The sequence below is a fragment of the Hemibagrus wyckioides genome, linkage group LG29 (assembly GCF_019097595.1).
Source record: "Hemibagrus wyckioides isolate EC202008001 linkage group LG29, SWU_Hwy_1.0, whole genome shotgun sequence".
NCBI classification, from domain to species: Eukaryota; Metazoa; Chordata; class Actinopteri; order Siluriformes; family Bagridae; genus Hemibagrus; species Hemibagrus wyckioides.
Window position 1 is genome coordinate 2,672,830 of NC_080738.1, and position 19,507 is coordinate 2,692,336.

At 46.2% G+C, this 19,507-nt stretch overlaps 1 protein-coding gene across 1 annotated transcript in view; it reads right to left on the reverse strand.

Moving 5' to 3' along the window:
* Positions 1 to 31: 31 nt before the first annotated feature.
* Positions 32 to 19,507, reverse strand: part of frg1 (FSHD region gene 1) — a 25,514-nt gene continuing 6,038 nt past the window's right edge. The window contains exons 3-9 of the mRNA XM_058385265.1: positions 19,301 to 19,426; positions 18,852 to 18,909; positions 18,148 to 18,262; positions 17,928 to 18,032; positions 17,147 to 17,238; positions 533 to 643; positions 32 to 226 (exon numbers count right to left, since the gene is read on the reverse strand). Of these exons, the coding sequence (XP_058241248.1) occupies positions 190 to 226; positions 533 to 643; positions 17,147 to 17,238; positions 17,928 to 18,032; positions 18,148 to 18,262; positions 18,852 to 18,909; positions 19,301 to 19,426 (644 nt within the window). The 3' untranslated portion in view covers positions 32 to 189. The remainder of the gene's footprint in view (positions 227 to 532; positions 644 to 17,146; positions 17,239 to 17,927; positions 18,033 to 18,147; positions 18,263 to 18,851; positions 18,910 to 19,300; positions 19,427 to 19,507) is intronic.

The window sequence follows — 19,507 nt, forward strand, 5'->3', positions numbered from 1 at the left end:
GTGTGTAATTCTGTACATTTTCCAGTTGTGCTTTCATGTTTGGATGTTTTCTGTTTATTAAATTTTTACAGAGTTTTACAGAACAGACTCCTGTCTCACTTCACTGTTAAACATGGAAACATTATAAAAATAAAATAAAAAAATATAATAATAAAAATAAAAAAAAAAGATGGAAAAGTTCCTCCTGCGTCACTTGCAATATCGATCAGCTTTCATCTTGGATCTCCTGTGAAGGAAAAAATAAATAATCACACAGACGATCCGTCATTCAGGAGAAAAATAATAATACATCTCTCAAACAATCCATATACTTTATTTATCATGAAGAGTATTAGACTATCAGGGCAATCATCAGCTCTGTGATACAGTAAGGTCCTAACAAAGATCTGTGCTCTGAAAATATGGCATCCCATAATTCTTTGGCTTCCATGGAAACACCTCGGAGAAACATGTTTAGTGAAGGTGAGGTTTAGTGACCTGTCCAGTAAAGTCTCAGTAGAGTATTATTTAAACAGGATAAAGGTTTAGTGACCTGTCCAGTAAAGTCTCGTGGAATTTCCCTTCAGTCCTGGCCTTCTTCAGCGTGCTGCTGTCCTCCTCATTCACCCTCAACTTCCTGTCCTGGAAGCTCTGAAACTTCTTCCTGTGGTCCAGCAACACAACATCAACATTACAGTCTCACATCACACATGATCACCACACACACACACACACACACACACACACACACACACACACATGATCACCACACACACACACACACACACACACACACACATGAGCACCACACACACACACACACACACACACACACACACACATGATCACCACACACACACACACACACACACATGATCACCACACACACACACACACACACACACGATCACCACACACACACACACACACACACACACACACACACACACACACACATGATCACCACACACACACACACACACACACGATCACCACACACACACACACACATACACACATGATCACCACACATACACACACACACACACACATGATCACCACACAAACACACACAAACACACACACACACACACACACATGAGCACCACACAAACACACACACACATACACACATGATCACCACACATACACACACACACACACACACACATGATCACCACACAAACACACACACACACACACGATCACCACACACACACACACACACACGATCACCACACACACACACACACATGATCACCACACACACACACACACACACACACGATCACCACACACACACACACACACACGATCACCACACACACACACACACATGATCACCACACACACACACACACACACACACGATCACCACACACACACACACATACACACATGATCACCACACATACACACACACACACACACATGATCACCACACAAACACACACACACACACGATCACCACACACACACACACACACACACACATAATCACCACACACACACACACACACACACACACACACACACACATGATCACCACACACACACACATGATCACCACACACACATGATCACCACACACACACACGATCACCACACACACACACACACGATCACCACACACACACACACACGATCACCACACACACACACGATCACCACACACACACACGATCACCACACACTCACACACGATCACCACACACACACACTCACACACGATCACCACACACACACACACGATCACCACACACACGATCACCACACACACGATCACCACACACACACATGATCACCACACATACACACACACACACACACACATGATCACCACACATACACACACACACACACACACACACATGATCACCACACAAACACACACACACACACACGAGCACCACACAAACACACACACACACATACACACATGATCACCACACATACACACACACACACACATGATCACCACACAAACACACACACACACACACACACATGATCACCACACACACACACACACACACACACACACACGATCACCACACACACACACACACACACACATAATCACCACACACACACACACATGATCACCACACACACACACACACAATCACCACACACACACACACACCCACATGATCACCACACACACACACACCCACATGATCACCACACACACACACACACACACATAATCACCACACACACACACGCACGATCACCACACACACACACGATCACCACACACACACACACGATCACCACACACACACACACACGATCACCACACACACACACACGATCACCACACACACACACACGATCACCACACACACACACGATCACCACACACACACACGATCACCACACACAGACACACACACACACACGATCACCACACACACACACACACACACACGATCACCACACACACACACACGATCACCACACACACACACACGATCACCACACACACACACACACACACACGATCACCACACACACACACACGATCACCACACACACACACACGATCACCACACACACACACACACACGATCACCACACACACACACACACACGATCACCACACACACACACACACACGATCACCACACACACCCACACACACACGATCACCACACACACACACACACACACGATCACCACACACACACACACTCACACACACACACACACACTCACACACGATCACCACACACACACACGATCACCACACACACACACACGATCACCACACACACACACGATCACCACACACACACACACACACGATCACCACACACACACACACACACGATCACCACACACACACACACACACGATCACCACACACACACACGATCACCACACACACACACACACACGATCACCACACACACACACCCACACGATCACCACACACACACCCACACACACACGATCACCACACACACCCACGATCACCACACACACACACACGATCACCACACACACACACACACGATCACCACACGCACACACACGATCACCACACACACACACACACACACACACACACACACGATCACCACACACACACGATCACCACACACACACACACACACACACGATCACCACACACACACACGATCACCACACACACACACACACACACACACACGATCACCACACACACACACACACACTCACACACACGATCACCACACACACGATCACCACACACACACACACACACACGATCACCACACACACACACACGATCACCACACACACACACACGATCACCACACACACACGATCACCACACACACACACACGATCACCACACACACACACGATCACCACACACACACACGATCACCACACACACACACGATCACCACACACACACACGATCACCACACACACAAACACAATCACCACACACACACACAATCACCACACACACACACACACGATCACCACACACACACACACAACACATCACCACACACACACACCATACCTGAACATCACACACACACACCATACCTGAACATCACACACACACACCATACCTGAACATCACACACACACACACACACCATACCTGATCACACACACACACACACACACACACCATACCTGAACATCACACACACACACACCATACCTGAACATCACACACACACACACACACACACACACACCATACCTGAACATCACACACACACACACACCCACACATACCTGAACATCACGATCACCACACACACACACACACACTCTGAACACGATCACACACACACACACACCATACCTGAACGATCACCACACACACACACACTCATACCTGAACATCACACACACACACACACCATACCTGAACATCACACACACACACACACGATCACACACACACACACACCATACCTGAACATCACACACACACACACACACACCATACCTGAACATCACACACACACACACACCATACCTGAACATCACACACACACACACACACACCATACCTGAACATCACACACACACACCATACCTGAACATCACACACACACACACACCATACCTGAACATCACACACACACACCATACCTGAACATCACACACACACACACACCATACCTGAACATCACACACACACACACACACACCATACCTGAACATCACACACACACACACACCATACCTGAACATCACACACACACACACACACACCATACCTGAACATCACACACACACACACACACCATACCTGAACATCACACACACACCATACCTGAACATCACACACACACACACCATACCTGAACATCACACACACACACACACACACCATACCTGATCACACACACACACACACACACACCATACCTGAACATCACACACACACACACCATACCTGAACATCACACACACACACACACACACCATACCTGAACATCACACACACACACACACACACCATACCTGAACATCACACACACACACACACACCATACCTGAACATCACACACACACACACACACCATACCTGAACATCACACACACACCATACCTGAACATCACACACACACACACACACCATACCTGAACATCACACACACACACCATACCTGAACATCACACACACACACACACCATACCTGAACATCACACACACACACACACCATACCTGAACATCACACACACACACACACACCATACCTGAACATCACACACACACACACACACCATACCTGAACATCACACACACACACACCATACCTGATCACACACACACACACACACCATACCTGAACATCACACACACACACCCACACCATACCTGAACATCACACACATACACCATACCTGAACATCACACACACACACACACACCATACCTGAACATCACACACACACCATACCTGAACATCACACACACACCATACCTGAACATCACACACACACCATACCTGATCACACACACACCATACCTGATCACACACACACACACACACCATACCTGAACATCACACACACACACACACACACACCATACCTGAACATCACACACACACACACCATACCTGAACATCACACACACACACACACACACACCATACCTGAACATCACACACACACACACACACCATACCTGAACATCACACACACACACACACACCATACCTGAACATCACACACACACACACACCATACCTGAACATCACACACACACACACACCATACCTGAACATCACACACACACACACACACACCATACCTGAACATCACACACACACACACACACACACACACCATACCTGAACATCACACACACACACCCACACCATACCTGAACATCACACACACACACCCACACCATACCTGAACATCACACACATACACCATACCTGAACATCACACACACACACCATACCTGAACATCACACACACACCATACCTGAACATCACACACACACCATACCTGAACATCACACACACACCATACCTGAACATCACACACACACCATACCTGAACATCACACACACACCATACCTGAACATCACACACACACACCATACCTGAACATCACACACACACACCATACCTGAACATCACACACACACACCATACCTGAACATCACACACACACACACACCATACCTGAACATCACACACACACACACACACCATACCTGAACATCACACACACACCATACCTGAACATCACACACACACACACCATACCTGAACATCACACACACACACCATACCTGAACATCACACACACACACCATACCTGAACATCACACACACACACCATACCTGAACATCACACACACACACCATACCTGAACATCACACACACACAAACACACACACCATACCTGAACATCACACACACACACACCATACCTGAACATCACACACACACACCATACCTGAACATCACACACACCATACCTGAACATCACACACACACACACACACACACCATACCTGAACATCACACACACACACACACCATACCTGAACATCACACACACACACACACACACCATACCTGAACATCACACACACACACACACACACCATACCTGAACATCACACACACACACCCACACCATACCTGAACATCACACACATACACCATACCTGAACATCACACACACACCATACCTGAACATCACACACACACCATACCTGAACATCACACACACACACACCATACCTGAACATCACACACACACACACCATACCTGAACATCACACACACACACACACACACCATACCTGATCACACACACACACACACACACCATACCTGAACATCACACACACACACACACCATACCTGAACATCACACACACACCATACCTGAACATCACACACACACACCATACCTGAACATCACACACACACACCATACCTGAACATCACACACACACCATACCTGAACATCACACACACACCATACCTGAACATCACACACACACCATACCTGAACATCACACACACACACCATACCTGATCACACACACACACACCATACCTGAACATCACACACACACACACACACCATACCTGAACATCACACACACACACACACCATACCTGAACATCACACACACACACACACCATACCTGAACATCACACACACACACACCATACCTGAACATCACACACCCACACCATACCTGAACATCACACACACACCATACCTGAACATCACACACACACACCATACCTGAACATCACACACACACACCATACCTGATCACACACACACACCATACCTGAACATCACACACACACCATACCTGAACATCACACACACACCATACCTGATCACACACACACACCATACCTGAACATCACACACACACCATACCTGATCACACACACACACCATACCTGATCACACACACACACCATACCTGATCACACACACACACCATACCTGAACACACACACACACCATACCTGAACACACACACACACCATACCTGAACACACACACACACCATACCTGAACATCACACACACACACCATACCTGAACATCACACACACACCATACCTGAACATCACACACACACCATACCTGAACATCACACACACACCATACCTGAACATCACACACACACACCATACCTGAACATCACACACACACACCATACCTGAACATCACACACACACACCATACCTGAACATCACACACACACACCATACCTGAACATCACACACACACACCATACCTGAACATCACACACACACACCATACCTGATCACACACACACACCATACCTGATCACACACACACACCATACCTGAACATCACACACACACCATACCTGAACATCACACACACACACCATACCTGAACATCACACACACACACCATACCTGAACATCACACACACACACACCATACCTGAACATCACACACACACACACACACCATACCTGAACATCACACACACACCATACCTGAACATCACACACACACCATACCTGAACATCACACACACACCATACCTGAACATCACACACACACACCATACCTGAACATCACACACACACACCATACCTGAACATCACACACACACACCATACCTGAACATCACACACACACACCATACCTGAACATCACACACACACACCATACCTGAACATCACACACACACACCATACCTGAACATCACACACACACACCATACCTGAACATCACACACACACACCATACCTGATCACACACACACACCATACTTGATCACACACACACACCATACCTGATCACACACACACACCATACCTGAACATCACACACACACCATACCTGAACATCACACACACACACCATACCTGAACATCACACACACACACACCATACCTGAACATCACACACACACACACACACCATACCTGATCACACACACACACACACACCATACCTGAACATCACACACACACACCATACCTGATCACACACACACACACCATACCTGATCACACACACACACCATACCTGAACATCACACACACACCATACCTGAACATCACACACACACCATACCTGAACATCACACACACACACCATACCTGAACATCACACACACACACACCATACCTGAACATCACACACACACACACACACCATACCTGATCACACACACACACACACACACCATACCTGAACATCACACACACACACCATACCTGATCACACACACACACACCATACCTGATCACACACACACACACCATACCTGATCACACACACCATACCTGATCACACACACACACACCATACCTGATCACACACACACACACCATACCTGATCACACACACCATACCTGATCACACACACACACACACCATACCTGATCACACACACACACACACCATACCTGATCACACACACACACACACCATACCTGATCACACACACACACACACACCATACCTGATCACACACACACACACCATACCTGATCACACACACACACACCATACCTGATCACACACACACACACCATACCTGATCACACACACACACCATACCTGATCACACACACCATACCTGATCACACACACCATACCTGAACATCACACACACACCATACCTGAACATCACACACACACCATACCTGAACATCACACACACACCATACCTGAACATCACACACACACCATACCTGAACATCACACACACACACACACCATACCTGAACATCACACACACACACCATACCTGATCACACACACACACCATACCTGAACACACACACACACCATACCTGAACACACACACACACCATACCTGAGCAGAACTTTAATTAGATTTAGTGTATAATCACACACACACACACACACACACACTCCCTGAGAAGCGTTAGACCCACACTTAGACCTACACACACAGAGACCCACAGACAGACCAACACACACACACACACAGACCAACAGACAGACAGAGCGGTGGTAGCTCAAGTGGTTAAGGTTAAGACCTACACACACACTTAGACCTACACAACCACAGACAGACCTACACACACACACACACACACACACACACACACATACACAACCACAAACAGACCTACACACACATACACACTTAGACCTACACAACCACAGACAGACCTATACACACACACACAACCACAGACAGACCTACACACACACATACACACTTAGACCTACACAACCACAGACAGACCTACACACACACACTTAGACCTACACAACCACAGACAGACCTACACACACACACATACACAACCACAGACAGACCTACACACACACATAGACCTACACAACCACAGACAGACCTACACACACATACACACACATACACATCCACAGACAGACCTACACACACATACACACTTAGACCTACACAACCAAAGACAGACCTACACACACACATACACACTTAGACCTACACAACCACAGACAGACCTACACACACACACACACAACCACAGACAGACCTACACACACACATACACACTTAGACCTACACAACCACAGACAGACCTACACACACACACTTAGACCTACACAACCACAGACAGACCTACACAACCACAGACAGACCTACACACACACACACACTTAGACCTACACAACCACAGACAGACCTACACACACACACACACACACAACCACAGACAGACCTACACACACACATACACACTTAGACCTACACAACCACAGACAGACCTACACAACCACACACTTAGACCTACACAACCACAGACAGACCTACACAACCACAGACAGACCTACACACACACACACACACTTAGACCTACACAACCACAGACAGACCTACACACACACACTTAGACCTACACAACCACAGACAGACCTACACACACACACTTAGACCTACACAACCACAGACAGACCTACACACACACACTTAGACCTACACAACCACAGACAGACCTACACACACACACTTAGACCTACACAACCACAGACAGACCTACACACACACACACTTAGACCTACACAACCACAGACAGACCTACACAACCACAGACAGACCTACACAACCACAGACAGACCTACACACACACACACTTAGACCTACACAACCACAGACAGACCTACACACACACACTTAGACCTACACAACCACAGACAGACCTACACACACACACACTTAGACCTACACAACCACAGACAGACCTACACAACCACAGACAGACCTACACACACACACACACTTAGACCTACACAACCACAGACAGACCTACACACACACACACACACAACCACAGACAGACCTACACACACACATACACACTTAGACCTACACAACCACAGACAGACCTACACACACACACACTTAGACCTACACAACCACAGACAGACCTACACAACCACAGACAGACCTATACACACACACATACACACTTAGACCTACACAACCACAGACAGACCTACACACACACACTTAGACCTACACAACCACAGACAGACCTACACACACACACACTTAGACCTACACAACCACAGACAGACCTACACACACACACATACACACTTAGACCTACACACACACTTAGACCTACACAACCACAGACAGACCTACACAACCACAGACAGACCTACACACACACACACTTAGACCTACACAACCACAGACAGACCTACACAACCACAGACAGACCTACACACACACACTTAGACCTACACAACCACAGACAGACCTACACAACCATACACACACACTTAGACCTACACAACCACAGACAGACCTACACACACACACTTAGACCTACACAACCACAGACAGACCTACACAACCACACACACACACACACACACACTTAGACCTACACAACCACAGACAGACCTACACACACACACTTAGACCTACACAACCACAGACAGACCTACACACACACACTTAGACCTACACAACCACGGACAGACCTACACAACCACACACACACACACACACACACACTTAGACCTACACAACCACAGACAGACCTACACAACCACACACACACACACTTAGACCTACACAACCACAGACAGACCTACACAACCACACACACACACACACTTAGACCTACACAACCACAGACAGACCTACACACACACACTTAGACCTACACAACCACAGACAGACCTACACAACCACACACACACACACACACTTAGACCTACACAACCACGGACAGACCTACACAACCACACACACACACACACACACTTAGACCTACACAACCACAGACAGACCTACACAACCACAGACAGACCTACACACACACACACACACTTAGACCTACACAACCACAGACAGACCTACACACACACACTTAGACCTACACAACCACAGACAGACCTACACAACCACACACACACACACACACACTTAGACCTACACAACCACAGACAGACCTACACACACACACTTAGACCTACACAACCACGGACAGACCTACACAACCACACACACACACACACACACACACACACACACTTAGACCTACACAACCACAGACAGACCTACACAACCACACACACACACACTTAGACCTACACAACCACAGACAGACCTACACAACCACACACACACACACACTTAGACCTACACAACCACAGACAGACCTACACACACACACACTTAGACCTACACAACCACAGACAGACCTACACAACCACACACACACACACACACACACACACTTAGACCTACACAACCACAGACAGACCTACACAACCACACACACACACACTTAGACCTACACAACCACAGACAGACCTACACAACCACACACACACACACACTTAGACCTACACAACCACAGACAGACCTACACACACACACTTAGACCTACACAACCACAGACAGACCTACACAACCACACACACACACACACACTTAGACCTACACAACCACGGACAGACCTACACAACCACACACACACACACACACACTTAGACCTACACAACCACAGACAGACCTACACAACCACAGACAGACCTACACACACACACACACACTTAGACCTACACAACCACAGACAGACCTACACACACACACTTAGACCTACACAACCACAGACAGACCTACACAACCACACACACACACACACTTAGACCTACACAACCACAGACAGACCTACACACACACACTTAGACCTACACAACCACGGACAGACCTACACAACCACACACACACACACACACACACACACACTTAGACCTACACAACCACAGACAGACCTACACAACCACACACACACACACTTAGACCTACACAACCACAGACAGACCTACACAACCACACACACACACACACTTAGACCTACACAACCACAGACAGACCTACACAACCACAGACAGACCTACACACACACACACACACTTAGACCTACACAACCACAGACAGACCTACACACACACACTTAGACCTACACAACCACAGACAGACCTACACACACACACTTAGACCTACACAACCACAGACAGACCTACACACACACACTTAGACCTACACAACCACAGACAGACCTACACACACACACTTAGACCTACACAACCACAGACAGACCTACACACACACACACTTAGACCTACACAACCACAGACAGACCTACACAACCACAGACAGACCTACACAACCACAGACAGACCTACACACACACACACTTAGACCTACACAACCACAGACAGACCTACACACACACACTTAGACCTACACAACCACAGACAGACCTACACACACACACACTTAGACCTACACAACCACAGACAGACCTACACAACCACAGACAGACCTACACACACACACACACTTAGACCTACACAACCACAGACAGACCTACACACACACACACACACAACCACAGACAGACCTACACACACACATACACACTTAGACCTACACAACCACAGACAGACCTACACACACACACACTTAGACCTACACAACCACAGACAGACCTACACAACCACAGACAGACCTATACACACACACATACACACTTAGACCTACACAACCACAGACAGACCTACACACACACACTTAGACCTACACAACCACAGACAGACCTACACACACACACACTTAGACCTACACAACCACAGACAGACCTACACACACACACACATACACACTTAGACCTACACACACACTTAGACCTACACAACCACAGACAGACCTACACAACCACAGACAGACCTACACACACACACACTTAGACCTACACAACCACAGACAGACCTACACAACCACAGACAGACCTACACACACACACTTAGACCTACACAACCACAGACAGACCTACACAACCATACACACACACTTAGACCTACACAACCACAGACAGACCTACACACACACACTTAGACCTACACAACCACAGACAGACCTACACAACCACACACACACACACACACACACTTAGACCTACACAACCACAGACAGACCTACACACACACACTTAGACCTACACAACCACAGACAGACCTACACACACACACTTAGACCTACACAACCACGGACAGACCTACACAACCACACACACACACACACACACACACTTAGACCTACACAACCACAGACAGACCTACACAACCACACACACACACACTTAGACCTACACAACCACAGACAGACCTACACAACCACACACACACACACACTTAGACCTACACAACCACAGACAGACCTACACACACACACTTAGACCTACACAACCACAGACAGACCTACACAACCACACACACACACACACACTTAGACCTACACAACCACGGACAGACCTACACAACCACACACACACACACACACACTTAGACCTACACAACCACAGACAGACCTACACAACCACAGACAGACCTACACACACACACACACACTTAGACCTACACAACCACAGACAGACCTACACACACACACTTAGACCTACACAACCACAGACAGACCTACACAACCACACACACACACACACTTAGACCTACACAACCACAGACAGACCTACACACACACACTTAGACCTACACAACCACGGACAGACCTACACAACCACACACACACACACACACACACACACACACACTTAGACCTACACAACCACAGACAGACCTACACAACCACACACACACACACTTAGACCTACACAACCACAGACAGACCTACACAACCACACACACACACACACTTAGACCTACACAACCACAGACAGACCTACACACACACACTTAGACCTACACAACCACAGACAGACCTACACAACCACACACACACACACACACACACACACTTAGACCTACACAACCACAGACAGACCTACACAACCACACACACACACACTTAGACCTACACAACCACACACACACACACACTTAGACCTACACAACCACAGACAGACCTACACACACACACTTAGACCTACACAACCACAGACAGACCTACACAACCACACACACACACACACACACTTAGACCTACACAACCACGGACAGACCTACACAACCACACACACACACACACACACTTAGACCTACACAACCACAGACAGACCTACACAACCACAGACAGACCTACACACACACACACACACTTAGACCTACACAACCACAGACAGACCTACACACACACACTTAGACCTACACAACCACAGACAGACCTACACAACCACACACACACACACACTTAGACCTACACAACCACAGACAGACCTACACACACACACTTAGACCTACACAACCACGGACAGACCTACACAACCACACACACACACACACACACACACACACACACACTTAGACCTACACAACCACAGACAGACCTACACAACCACACACACACACACTTAGACCTACACAACCACAGACAGACCTACACAACCACACACACACACACACTTAGACCTACACAACCACAGACAGACCTACACACACACACTTAGACCTACACAACCACAGACAGACCTACACAACCACACACACACACACACACTTAGACCTACACAACCACGGACAGACCTACACAACCACACACACACACACACACACTTAGACCTACACAACCACAGACAGACCTACACAACCACAGACAGACCTACACACACACACACACACTTAGACCTACACAACCACAGACAGACCTACACACACACACTTAGACCTACACAACCACGGACAGACCTACACAACCACACACACACACACACACACACACACACACTTAGACCTACACAACCACAGACAGACCTACACAACCACACACACACACACTTAGACCTACACAACCACAGACAGACCTACACAACCACACACACACACACACTTAGACCTACACAACCACAGACAGACCTACACACACACACTTAGACCTACACAACCACAGACAGACCTACACAACCACACACACACACACACACACACACACTTAGACCTACACAACCACAGACAGACCTACACAACCACACACACACACACTTAGACCTACACAACCACAGACAGACCTACACAACCACACACACACACACACTTAGACCTACACAACCACAGACAGACCTACACACACACACTTAGACCTACACAACCACAGACAGACCTACACAACCACACACACACACACACACTTAGACCTACACAACCACGGACAGACCTACACAACCACACACACACACACACACACACTTAGACCTACACAACCACAGACAGACCTACACAACCACAGACAGACCTACACACACACACACACACTTAGACCTACACAACCACAGACAGACCTACACACACACACTTAGACCTACACAACCACAGACAGACCTACACAACCACACACACACACACACACACTTAGACCTACACAACCACAGACAGACCTACACACACACACTTAGACCTACACAACCACGGACAGACCTACACAACCACACACACACACACACACACACACACACACACTTAGACCTACACAACCACAGACAGACCTACACAACCACACACACACACACTTAGACCTACACAACCACAGACAGACCTACACAACCACACACACACACACACACTTAGACCTACACAACCACAGACAGACCTACACACACACACTTAGACCTACACAACCACAGACAGACCTACACAACCACACACACACACACACACACACACTTAGACCTACACAACCACGGACAGACCTACACAACCACACACACACACACACACACACTTAGACCTACACAACCACAGACAGACCTACACAAACACACACACACACACACTTAGACCTACACAACCATGGACAGACCTACACAACCACACACACACACACTTAGACCTACACAACCACAGACAGACCTACACAACCACAGACACACACACACACACACACTTAGAGCTACACAACCACAGACAGACACTTAGACCTACACAACCACAGACAGACCTACACAACCACAGACAGACCTACACAACCACACACACACACACTTAGACCTACACAACCACACACACACACACACACACACACACACTTAGACCTACACAACCACAGACAGACCTACACAACCACACACACACACACTTAGACCTACACAACCACAGACAGACCTACACAAACACACACACACACACACTTAGACCTACACAACCACAGACAGACCTACACAACCACACACACACACTTAGACCTACACAACCATGGACAGACCTACACAACCACACACACACACACACACACACTTAGACCTACACAACCACAGACAGACCTACACAAACACACACACACACACACTTAGACCTACACAACCATGGACAGACCTACACAACCACACACACACACACTTAGACCTACACAACCACAGACAGACCTACACAACCACAGACACACACACACACACACACTTAGACCTACACAACCACAGACAGACACTTAGACCTACACAACCACAGACAGACCTACACAACCACAGACAGACCTACACAACCACACACACACACACTTAGACCTACACAACCACAGACAGACCTACACACACACACACTTAGACCTACACAACCACAGACAGACCTACACACACACACACTTAGACCTACACAACCACAGACAGACCTACACAACCACAGACCCTCTCACAATACACACATACACAGACACCCCCCCCCAACACACACACTCACACGTAGTTGATCTCGCAGCTCTTGACGTTTCCTCGGTCCTCGTCAGCGATGTCGTCGTTCCTCTTCTCCTCTCTCTCGGCACACGAGCGAATCTGAACACAGAGCATTCTCCTCTCTCAGTCTCTGCCTGATGTTCACGTGACTCACCGCTCACACTAACACGCAGGAGCTGATCTCTCCTCATCCTTTACATCACTTCCTCTGTTTAGTTCACGCAAAAACGAGAAAAAAAAATCCCAAGCCCGTGACATCACACGCTTTATCAGGTTTAGCAGGAGATCGTTCTGCCTGTGCTGAGTGTGTGTGGCTAGGAAAGTTAGCTTGTTTTGCTAATCCAAACTGAGAACAAAGCTAGAACATATCATGAAGGTCCACTAGGTCTGGGTTTAACGAATCAGTGATTAGTAGCTGCTACGGTTTCTACAGGTTCGTACTGGAGCACAGGCCACGCCCACAAATGACACAGCTGACTTGTTCCTTACTAATGTAAAAAATGATAAATTAACAAAATTATAATAATAATAATAATAAATAAATTGAAATATTATTAATTAATAATAATAATAAACATCATAAACAAATATTATGAATTAATAATAACAATAAATAAAAAAACAAATAAATAAATACATGAAATAAAATGAAATAATATTTAATAATAATAATCAAAAATAATAAAAAAAAATCTAGTGTAACTATATTATTAAAATAATACTAATAATAATAATAATAATAATAATAATAATAATAATAATGATAATAATAAAAAATTTCCCCAGACCTTGATCATCTCTTCTTCACCAGCGGTTTTGCTTTTGGCCACGATATCCCCACTCTCACTGTACGAAATAAAACAGCTGTTCGCTGCCAGCAGAGCCATTTTACCCTGCAGAGATACCACACACACACACACACACACACACATACATATATATAAACTAAAGCTGTTAAGAAGCTACATTCTGACTGGCTGAGGAAAAATGATTGACAGCTGCACTCACATCCTGGAACACCGGCTCCCACTGCTCCCTGGAGCCAATGGCATCCGAGCGTCCGATCACAACGCCGTCCGAGTTTATCCCTAAATATTTACCGTAACCGGACTTCAGAGCTATTCTACACCCCCGAGAACAGAGAAAAGACAAAAAATATTATATATATATATATATAAATATATCAGTAAAGAAATTAGAGTTAAAAAAATAATCCAAAAAAGGATCCAAGTATTTAATAAATAACTAAACAAATAATTCATAAAAATAAATACACTAAAGACATATGGGTTAAATAAACAACATTTTCAAATAATTTTTTATTTTCATAAATATTTAAATAAATACAAATAAAAATTTACAAAAAACGTAAACTAAAGTCTGATTTTTTTTTTTTAAATATTATACAAACAGCAATAGTTTTTTTCAAAGTGCATTTTTATATAATTATTCAATTTTTTAAAATACTTTTTATAATTTATTCATATAATTATTGTTTAGTTATTTTTGTATTATTATTTTTTTTACAAGTTAAAAAGATTTATCAATATAAAATGGTCTCACTGTAAAGATATACATTTAGTTAATTTAAAAATAAATCAGATTTATAAATTTAATTTTAATAATTCACGTTCCCTCCACACACACACACACACACACACTCGTTCCACAGCAGCTCGTGTTTGAGAATAATGAATCATTTTTATTGGAACCTGGAGTCTGAGAGCTTGATGGCGGTGAACTGTTCCGGTGGATCAGGACCTTCATCATCTGTACAGGGAAAAAAGACATAAGCGCATTATAAACAGGTTATTCAGCACTTATTCATGTTTATAGAGTTGTTATTAAGCCATCAGCACATGGATACATGGAGAGAGAGAGAGAGAGAGAGTGTTAGAGAGAGAGAGAGAGAGAGAGTGTTAGAGAGAGAGACAGAGGGAGAGAGAGAAAGTGAGGGAGAGAGTTAGAGAGAGTGAGACAGAGGGAGAGAGGGAGAGAGAGAGAGAGAGAGAGAGAGAGAGAAAGGGAGGGAGAGAGTTAGAGAGAGTGAGAGAGAGAGAGTGAGTGAGAGAGAGTGAGTGAGAGACAGAGGGAGAGAGAGAGAGAAAGGGAGAGAGAGACAGAGGGAGAGAGAGACAGACAGACAGATGCTCCTCCTCACCTCCTGTGTGTGGAGCTCCCACAGTGAACAGTCCTGTGTCCAGTGCGTGCATGAACGACCTGCTGTTCATCTCAATCGCCACCATCCCACTGATTTCACCCAGATTATGAACAACCCACCAGCCGCCTGATACACACACACACACAGACATGTACACACACACAGACACATGTACACACACACAGACACATGTACACACACACAGAC